Source organism: Pygoscelis adeliae, unplaced genomic scaffold, assembly GCF_000699105.1.
Source record: "Pygoscelis adeliae isolate BGI_AS28 unplaced genomic scaffold, ASM69910v1 Scaffold187, whole genome shotgun sequence".
Taxonomy (NCBI): Eukaryota; Metazoa; Chordata; class Aves; order Sphenisciformes; family Spheniscidae; genus Pygoscelis; species Pygoscelis adeliae.
Genome location: NW_008825103.1, coordinates 466,886 through 477,302, shown reverse-complemented (window position 1 = coordinate 477,302; position 10,417 = coordinate 466,886). Strand labels below are relative to the sequence as shown.

Genomic DNA, 10,417 nt, shown 5'->3' with positions numbered 1-10,417 from the left:
ATCTAATGCTAGCTTTCAAAGACTGACACTCATTAGAAAAAGTTCTCAGACATTAAAAACTCTGCTCCTACTGAAAGTCAGAGAAGATTTCTACCAAAGTTGGGCCAAGATAGGCTACCTTGAATAAAGAGGAGCATCTTTCCTTCAGTATTAAAGCACCAATAATAAAGCCACACGATAGCTCAACTCTCCTTGAAGTAGCTGGCACCTCAAAGATGCTCTTAAAACAGCATCTAATTTTCAAGATTTAAAACTTTGAACAGTCATTTCTATAGGTGTGGGAGTTTTTGTAATTGTTTTATAGATCCTTTAGTAAGGACAGAATTCTGCAGCTCGGATGTAAAGCCTGGGAAAAAGAAATGGTTTGTAGAGATTTGTTGGCTGCTGTGATGTTTTTCCATGCAAGTCTAGCGAGCTAGGTTTGGGGGGTGGGGAGAGGGTGGAAGAGCAAGCAGGGGAATGTTGTTGCCATCGTGATGCAAGTAATGAGAAGAGCTTGAGCAAATTTTCTGTTTTGCTTTGACTTTTTTCTTGCTTGCTTGCTCTTGAACATCTGAAACTGTCGTGTGTGTGTGTGTCCTGTTCAATACTGAATTCCTATCTCTCACACTTTCAGGTGGGCATTCTAGAAACAACAGTGGAAGCTCTGAGTCCAGTCTTCCCAACATAGCCAGGTCTTTACTGCTGGTGGATCAGCTCATAGACCTGTAGCAGTGACACAGTAGCAGACGCAGTTTCTGTAACGTACCTAATCCTCTGTTTTCATTTCCAGAAGAGTTACCTTCAGTTGTGGTTATTTTGGGCTTTTTTTTTTTTCCCTCCTTAATTAAAAGAAAAAGAAATCTGCCAACAGGAGACAGTCACCCACCTTTCTCTCTGTCTTCCCATGCCCTGGGAAAGATTCTGTCTCAGTTCTCCAGGTAGTCCTCTCTAAAGCTGGTAAAAACCCGTGGTGGTTCCTTCTGCACCTGTCTTTGCTAGCCTATGTCTAAAGGGAGCACCGTCCTTAGCCGCCCTGCTGAGATGTACACGTAGCACCATGGAAAGCCTAACTGTAAATGGATTAGATAATCGTAGCTGATGTATGATCCCCGCGTACAACAGACTCCTTTCTCCTTAGACTAGCGTGTGAACAACTGTGTTTCAATCTTTGCGTTTGTGTTTTTGGGTTTGGTTTTTGTTTTGTTCCTGTTTTCTGATGAATGGGCAGGAGGAAGGGGACAGGTGAAATCTGTAGGGATGCCCCTCTCCTGCAGAATACAGGTTAGGAGAGCTGATGTTTCTAAATTGCCAGTATATGCTTCAGAGGAGGAGGAAGCACCGAATTCCTCTGAAGTAGTCTTGCCTAGTACCTCTGGTGATGGTGCATATGAAGAGAGTTTTCCGGACTGCCCCCAGCTAATGGTTTGCTGTTTAACAATCCTGCTTGTGAATGAACTGCGCTTCCTTGGGGGAGGGGGAAAAAAAAAGAAAAAAGAAAAAAAGAAAAGAAAAAAACAAAACAGATTGTTAAAGCTGCAAAAATGACCCTAAGTGAAATATAACAAGGTTTTGAACAAAATACATGTGAGTATGGCTGTGACTAGCATTTTGTTGACCTTTTTTGGATGAAAAGGGCATTGTGGCAGCAGCAGATGTATTCTCTGTGACTTCTTTTCTGTGTTTGAATTGAAAAAAAGAAAATCCCCCCAACCTACTGTAAATTGTGTATGAAACAAATTGTCCTACGGTTGTTTGTCTATTTTTAATCCTGGTTTTAGTCAAGCATCTGGTATCTGTTCTGGGTTCCCCGTTTTCTCTTGTAACTGCATATAGTGCAAACCAGTTAAGTATGGAACCATTTGTTTCAGTAGACAAAGATTACTGTGGACTTTATTCCACTCTTCAGTCTTTGTGGAACAAGCATGCACTTGGTTCAGATGGTTTGAAATAAGTGCTGCTACAACTTGATGGGTTTTACCTTTTTCTTTTTCCCTTCACATGCTTAGTTTGTCAACTAGCTGGATACGCTAAACTTGTTTTCATTGGCTTATGGTCATGAAGTCCGGAATTTCTATCTTGTATTTGAAAGCTCTTTCTGAACAGAAGGACTCTTCCTCTGTAGTGGAATAATTACTAGCTTACTGCTAACCTTGTGTATGTGTATGTAGCTGTATTAGTAAAAGTGCAGTTTCCCATGTGCGAAAGTATGAACGACTGAAATATGTATGTACTGACCTCTCGCTAAGAAGGAAAGAAATCAAAGTTCGTGACTACTCCTTTCCTATCTCCAGTCTCTCCGCTATTCCCCCACCCCAACACTTAGTTTAACAAATTCTGTAAATAGAAGTACCATCAATTGTGTCTGCTCTACATTACTCTTCTTTTAAAACCTACACTTAATAATAAAAGTATTGCTTAAGTGTGTTGTATCATTACATGTGTATACTGCACTTTCCAAGAGAAGCTTTACATGAGAACTATGGAAATGACCTTAGTAAAATTGTGGATAGAACTTTATTATTTTTTTGTTTTATATTCCTAAAGCACAGGCAAGCTGGACTGGAAAACATGAAGACGCTATAGATAGAAAGTTATTGTATAGTCAGATACTGAGATTATATGAAAAGAGAATGGATTTTAAAAAGTAACCATCTACTGTATATTAGAAACAAAGATTTCTGTGAATTAAAGTACTTTTAAAGAATGTTTAAGATTTTAAATCTAATGGCACTTGTTCAAGGGTTCTGGAAAAAATATAAATGCACTGGGTTGTTAATAATGCTATTAAATAAGCAGATGTGAATGTTTATTTTATTGCTTTTTCAAGTAGCTATTCATGGATCTGGGTGGGAAATACGATACAATGGAAGCGTACATTTTTAGAGATGTCTATTATCTAGACCTCCTTCATCAGAAAATACTCACCACTTATTTGTGAAATGAATGGAAAATGCAAGAGAGATGAAATGAGTGGATATTTGGGATTCATTTTAAGCTCTCCAAAAAATGTGACTGTCCTACAGGCATTAGGTTAGTGTTGGTATGCTGCTCAAAAGTTGAGGAGTTTGTGTGAAAGCTGCTGCTGTGAAGGAACAAACTGAACTTTCATCCAGTGTCTGCATGGGAGCAGTTTGGTACCCAGCATTCCCAAAATGGCGTAAGAATGAATCGCTCTTATAGCTATGGGTGGAGCCTTGTTTGAAGCCATGGGAGATGTTTCTGTCCCCTTTTAATGGTCATAGGTGGTGTTAAGTAACAGAATACAAACCTGCAGTCAGCAAAATCAGTGATTCTCCTCTCTGCCCGGTATGTGGTGTTCATTCACGTTGGGAGGACAGAGGAGCCTTTCTGCCCTAACAGGCTGGAGCTTGTAGTAGTGTTTTTGGCATGAACTATTTTGATGGATCCTCCTGATAGGATACTACAAATGCAACCACAGTACACGGAGCGTTTTCCTTTCAAGTCAAGGTTGTGCTTTGGATGCAAGAATAAACTCTGGTTTTGGGGTGGCAAGATGTTCAAAGGAATAGTTGGAACTTAGATGTTGGTTCTCGCTTACTCTGAGGGGGCTTGGGTTTTGAACTGCCCCTGCCTTTGGATATGTCCCCAGTTCATCTTTTAACCAGATAAGCACAAGTGTCGCACCCCCAATACAGAGATCAGCAAATTTGTATTGTATCTGACAATATCCACTGTGTTGGGAGCATCTGTCCCAAAACCAGAAGGTGCTGCAGCTTCCTGAATTCTGGCTGTCCAAGACTTCATGGGGTTCCTTGGGACTTGGCCAAGTATGAAGGACTTGGCCAGGGCTGCAGGCACCGTGCAACCTGCTGGAGAAGTCTGAGAGATGGGTGGAAGAATCTTAGCACTGGTGGCTTTGTGGCAGTTCTGCATCTTCTAACGGCCCATTTACCACAAGCAAATGGCAGCTTGAGTGAATCTCTGTAGAGCAAAATGATTTTCAGAGGAGGCTTCTTGTAAATGAATGATGATGGCATTCTTCAGCCTGAAAGCTCACAGGATATTGCCTCCAGTGACTTTCCAAAACCACCTTATTTAAAAATTGATTAAAAAAAATTAGTTTTGTTATTACACTGAAAGTTCAGATACGATTCAGACCAAAGACAGAGTTCAGCAAGTTTTGGGGTATCCAAGCAAACATAAAATGTGGAGCACGTGGGCCTCTGACTACAGAAAATATCATCAAGCACATAGCGTGCTGCAGTAGCATCTGAAGCGTGTGCGTGTCCGTATGGAGTAAGTTATTTTCTTTTTAGCCAATACATTTTCTAGTTCAGGAACCCTCATAGGAATCCATCAGAGTTGGGAAGTAGCTGGCACGGATGTGGGGGAAGCGTGAATGTAACGTGGGGGAGTGCTCTGATGAATGAGGCTTATCGGTCAACTCAGTTACCAGTAATCTGGTGTGAGACTAGTTCCCGTGTCTTCTCTTTGCGGAGGTGTGTGGGCACTTCACATTCCAACTGCATCCCTCCAGCAGGAAACCTAGACTTGGGGGGGGTGGGGTGGGAAAGGGTTTTCTTTGTATTTATTTTTTTTTCCTGTGTAGTCTATTTCTGTAACTGAAAGAAGCTGTGCTCTGGGGACAGCCGTGCCTACGCGCAGGAGCGCAGACTCTATGCACAGCATCAGATCTCATTGTTCCTTGGGAGGAAGGGTGGGTTGCTTGGCTGGGGTTGTTTTAAGGACATTACTGATGTGAGAGACTTGTGCTCCTGCCCTGCACAGGAGGGAGTTTAACCCCTAGAAACTCACCTTATGTTTTTCTCAGATGGTCACAGACTGCATCTTAAAAATGACTTGCAGATGTAACACTTGGCTTGTGCACAGTACAAATAAGGGGAAAACCAAGCAATGTTAGTCTCCAGTTGGTCAGTCTTGTTTGTAAACTGCTAGAATATGGTGGTGGGGGGGTTAGTACCCTGTCTCACTTTGCATGGTGCAAATGACTGTACAAGTGTGCCAAAACTAGAACATTAAATTCCTTATCTTCTGGAACTGAAGAACCCTAGATCTGCTCCCAGATCCGCCACTGTGCAGTGACTTTGGGCAGAAACGCTTAATTCTGCTGTCCAAATTGTTGCCTGGTGACATAGTAATGGTGATGCTGACCTTTGGCGTTCTGCTTTGGTACCTCCTCCCTGAAAGCACTGTGTGGGGGTGGTTCTGTATTGTTTAATGATACTGCTTTGAGGAATCAGAATACAAGGAAAAACTCCACCGTTTCAAGAACGAAGGAATGAGAAGTCTTTTGACCCTTTTAAAATGCCAAACTATTAATCTTGCATAGTAGTAATCGTGCTGATTTTTAGATACCTGTTTCCACGTGTTGAGACCTTCCTGACTTTGGCGTGATGAAATCAGGCGAGTTATTCAGTGGAAGAGTAGGAATGCCTCTGTCTCCCCTGACTTTCTTGTTTTGGGCTCTGCTCCAGAAATGAGATCATCGTCTTGGTGACTGCTCTGCCTCCTTGCAGGCCCCTGTAATAGGGAGAGTAAATCTTTTATAGCTTTCCTGTCAGTTACTTCAGTACTTTGCCACTTCAGCGCACCGTTTTCCTTAAAAGGTGGGGAACTCCGTGTGTCAGTGCTGTAACTCAGGGGTAGACGGTCTTTTCTTCAGGTTGCTATCTGAATACACACAGAGTGTATTCCTAGAGTACCGAGTGATAAATGTTTTTAGTACCAAGGTTCTCCCTGCAGAAAGGGAGACTCAGTATAGTTTAGGAATTGTTTCTTTAGTGCGTATATCTGATCCTGGAATACAAAATACACAAGTGTTGTACAGGGGTAGAGTGAAAGCTTATCTGTAAACTCAAGCTTCTGTAAAGACTTTATGCTGTAAAGCTTGCAGCTGTTAGGAGCGTGCATGCGTTAAAACCTGAGCATTAATTGAAATTAAGGGATGCTTCTCCATGAAGTAACACACAGAACTCAGGAGTCTGGAGGAGGAGGGGACAAAAGAGGCAGCTGCCCATTGACGGTGTCCATCTTGGCACAGGCAGATGTTAGGAAATGCTGCCTCTGCAAGAGAGGCATCTCTTTTTGCACAAGGGCTTGTGGGTGCTTTGTGCGTTGATTCAAGCAAACCATCTGCGTGTATCTTTTCAGGCCTCTTGCATAGTGTGCCCTTGGTGTGAATGGGAGCCAAGTCACCACAGAGAAGGGGCAGGGCTTCAAACAAAAAGGCACTGTCTTAGTTTCATGAGATTTGTCCTTTACCCTCGTGCTGTTACCAGCTCGTGGAGTGACCTTTTCTCTCCTGGACTGTAACGCAGAACAGAACTGCCATGCCTTTTCATGTGAAACAGTCCCTTGAGCACTTCAGTCTCGCTGGTCTCTGATCTCAGACCTGCCGAAGCATCCGTCGGCGCTGGCTAACTTAAATTTTCTGTCATCCTAAAAGTTATGCAGCATGCGCCTCTGAAACGTTTGTCTGCCAAGCCTGTAGCTATGGCTGCTTATGGGAATGCGCTGACCTTGTCTCGTTAGCTCTAACCTGACCTTTACACAAAGGGGTTTGGGTATTTTTGGTTTGATTGCACGCTTCAGTGTCTAAGCATAGCTCAGACCTTTTTTAACATACGAGATTAACAGCTGTGAGAGGAGATGTCTAAGCCACTGTCTAGTTAGACATGCACCCAGATGTTAGCTAAAGTAAAATGCTGGCCTGATGTTGTCTTCCTTGTTGTAGTGATGCTACCATCATTCCTTCTGGGACCGTCCCTTTGCTTTCTGCCAAAGGAAACAAACTGAGGGAACCCAAGAACATGGGAAGGAAAAGGTGCCTGAGATCAGTTACTGTGGGATGGTGTCTGGAAGCCAGGTCTTCCTCCTTCAGCATCAGAAAAATAGAACATGGGCGTGTAGATGGTGCTCCTCTCCTGTCAGTAAATCCCCAAACTTCTCGGGTAACCCACTGCATTTTAATATCGCTGTGCCCATTTTTGTTGTTTTCAAATTGTCAGGGCCCTTCCCTTCTTGCTGTATTGCCTAGCAGCTTTGAGTGAAACCGGCTCCTAACTGAAGGCCGGAACGAGCTCCTACCTAAGCATCGCTTCATTTTTTTCTTCCCAGAGTAATTCACAAATCCTGTACCGGCCTTAGCAAGGGAGAAAACTGCTTCCAGGCATTTGGTGCCCTTCTCACTTATGATGGGCAGAGAGAGCAAGAAAGCATGGGAAAAAGTAGTTTTTCCAAAAAGAGAGTGTTCTGCCTATCATACGGTGCCTCCAAGTTCGGAGACGCATGCTGCTCCTGTCCTAAGCAAACGGGCTTATATCCTGTCAGCCCTTCTCTTACTCTGTCCTAAATGTCATCGCTTACATGAACGTAGACACCTACTAACGCAAGTAACTCTTTAAAAAGAAAATTCTGATCAAATTACTTGTTTGCGCTGTTCTTGTGAAAAGTGGGTCATTGGTTTGCATTGGCGTAACGGTCACCATGATAAATGCCTTTTTCCTTTCCTTGTTTCCCTGTAAGCTATGTTCCAATGAGGACTGGGTAGTTCAGAGGCATTTGCGTGATGTGGCAACCGGTCGTGCTCTGCTTCAGCCTGTATTCTTAAAATCCCACAATAATACCTGGTAAATATATAACCAGCTTCCTGGAAGAAAACAGCGCCATAGACGTTACTGTTCCTGTAATCTGAGATTAGCATCTAAGGTTAAACCATTGCTGACAACACAGGCTTCAGGAAAGATAGATAGTATTTTTGTAGAGTAACTTATAAAATGTTCACATATCTACACTGTCTTTATTTAGCAGTGTAATGTATCTAAGTGAATAGTTTCCCAATAAATACCGATTTTGATGCCTAATGAACGACTACTGTGTCTTTAATTGTGAGAAGTGACTGAGAATGGGTTAACTCATGTATGTCTACGGACTTGATCAAGAAACGGTGCCTTGGGCTGCGATGGGTGTGCAAATGTGAACAATTAACCTGGGCAGAGTTTGGACGCGATGATGCTATTTTGTCACAGCAGGGTGGGTTGGTTAGCACCTCGCTTGTCCATCGCTCAGTGGATACCAAACAACCTCCTTACCCTCCTCGTTCTTCCTGCAATTCATACTGCTTAGTTTTCATGTGCCTTTTTCCTATCCTCTCGCTAACATGAATCCAATGACATACTCCTAACCTGCCAATAGTTCTTTGAAGGTAAGATATCTTCTGTTCTGTCTGTGTGAGTCGTAAGGCAAAACCAACCCCATCTCGGGCTCTTGTAACTGGAGAAGAGCAGAACAGCAAGCCTCTCCCCACACTGTCTTGTTACGCTAACACAGAAGCAAACCAGATCGTTATAGTTATGTTAGATACTTGATTTGAAGTCATGGTATGTGTTGTTTAAAATAATTCTTCTTGCAGTGGTTTAAAATAATGCTGCTATAGTTACCAGGATTCCTTAAAAGCTATAGGCTGACCTTCATTCTTTGAAAGGTGTATGTTATTTTAGCAGATTGTAGGGCATCCCTGTGTATTTTACATGCCCGAGTATAATTCCACGTATCCGTGGGATGGCTCACAGAAAGAGAGGCTATGCCAAGCTGTATATCTGCTTGTAGGGCAGCAGATAAGCAACGGTGCAGAACGAAATGAAATGACAAAAATTGTCTGTTTGCTGGAGCCTCACTCCAGGCAGCAGTGTTACGAAGTGAAAACCTTTCTGATGGTGGTCGTCGTCGTGGGTGGCAGAGAAAACCTTGTGGAATGGTGCTGAGAGAGTGCTGGGTGTGCCCATTCGTGTGTCAAACATCTTCCATCTCTTTCTGAAAACTGGTACTTGTGGTGTCCCCGAGCTGTGAGGCAGCATCGAGTTGTGTGTCGGTTTGTGTGTCGTAAATACCTTCCCTGGCATTTTTATTTTCTTTTACTTGCCCTCCCTCTCCGTCCCATTTTCCATGCGTGATGGTGGTTTAAATCTGAACGGCATGACACTTCTTGTGTAATAAGTACCTTTCATTCTTATTTATGACTAAGGAGATGGAGTCGCTGAGTAACACTCTTCTCTTGCATTTTTAGGTATGCAGAGGGATCCGGCCCTATTCCCAGTTGTAGCTCTTGAACTCCGTAAAGGACCTTCTGGCAGTGATGGACTTGCTTTGTACAAGGGCCAGTCTGAGATACTGGAGGTGAAAACGCAGCACAACTCAGAATCAGACTACTTAACAAGAGATGGTCCTTCAAGCAACAGCTCCTTCTACAGCAGCGAAGGAGAGGGGACAGACCACGAAGGAGACATTTTGGATTGCAGCGGGTCCAGGCCTTTACTGATGGATTCGGAAGAGGAGGAGGAAACCTGCAAGTTGTGCGCAGGATTCCTGCAGTCTGCGCCCAGGGAAAGACATGAGGCCTCCAAAGAAGATCCCCACTCCAGCTCTTCCCATACTAGAGCAGGGGCGACGCTGTTCCCTTCCCAGACTAGAGCAGGGGAGACGCTGTTCCCTGCCTTCCAGTCGCACACCGGGGAGGTTTTTAACGAGCCAGATGTTTTTGCCACAGCTCCTTTCCGAAGCTCGAGAAAAGTGCCTGATGAGGTGGACGTCTTTACCAAAGCTCCTTTTATCTCCAAGGGCAACGTGGCTCTTAGACATCCAGAAGAAGCCGATGTATTTCTGAGAGCCCCTTTCACTAAAAAGAAAAGCATGGAAGAGTTGACTTCCCATAGTATGTCTAAGGAACCGTTCGCACCACCCGTTTTCCTAAGTCAAGGAGGTGATGTCCAACACAGAGCTAACCCAATGTTCCCAAGCCTGGATTCAGCAATGCGTGGGTCCACGGCCTCGGCGAGATCTCAAAATCCCTCTGCCGGGTTTACTCAGCCAAGCAATCTTCATCCCTCTTCCGTAAGAGCCGTGGAGACCCAGGAGAACATCCCTTCTAAAGGCGTGCTGCAAGAGCAGGGTGGCATGCCCAGTGAGAGAAACCAAGGAGGACACGCGCTGCCCCAGGAAGCCGTGCTGGGCTCCGTGGTTAACAAGCCTTTCCGTCCGCAATCCTTGTCAAAATATTCCCGTCACTACAGTCCAGAAGATGGGCAGGGTCTCGAAGTCAAACCCATAGCTGCTTACAAAGTGGTTTCTCAGACCAACAGACAGGCAATAGCAGGATCTGTCTTTGTTGCCCCTCTGTCTTCCAGGACTACAGAGCTGCCCGGCGGGGATCCCTTTGCTTCAGCACCGTTTCCTTCCAAAGCGGGAAAGCAAAAGCCTTAATCTGCTGTGAGCTGGGAGGTGTGCTTCCCGTAGAACCACCTCTCACAGGACCTTGAACCTCTTAGTTGAAATGAATGACATAGCAATATATATATATAAAAAAATAATAATTATTTTTTGGTCAGAACTCTATTTGCAGTGATATATAGTTGAACCATTTTAAGTTATGTTAGTTAGTCTGAATGCCTGGCTCTCA

At 43.9% G+C, this 10,417-nt stretch overlaps 2 protein-coding genes across 2 annotated transcripts in view; both read left to right on the top strand.

Annotated features, from left to right (window-relative positions):
- The window catches only part of AAK1 (AP2 associated kinase 1), a 73,785-nt gene extending 69,747 nt beyond the window's left edge, over positions 1–4,038 (top strand). Inside the window, exon 21 of the mRNA XM_009327196.1 lies at positions 617–4,038. Within this exon, the coding sequence (XP_009325471.1) occupies positions 617–711 (95 nt within the window). The 3' untranslated portion in view covers positions 712–4,038. The remainder of the gene's footprint in view (positions 1–616) is intronic.
- LOC103919670 (uncharacterized protein FLJ45252-like) overlaps positions 1–9,890 on the top strand; it is a 17,229-nt gene extending 7,339 nt beyond the window's left edge. The window contains exons 4-5 of the mRNA XM_009327214.1: positions 9,029–9,615; positions 9,759–9,890. Coding sequence (XP_009325489.1) covers positions 9,031–9,615; positions 9,759–9,890 — 717 coding nt within the window. The 5' untranslated portion in view covers positions 9,029–9,030. The remainder of the gene's footprint in view (positions 1–9,028; positions 9,616–9,758) is intronic.
- Positions 9,891–10,417: the final 527 nt, after the last annotated feature.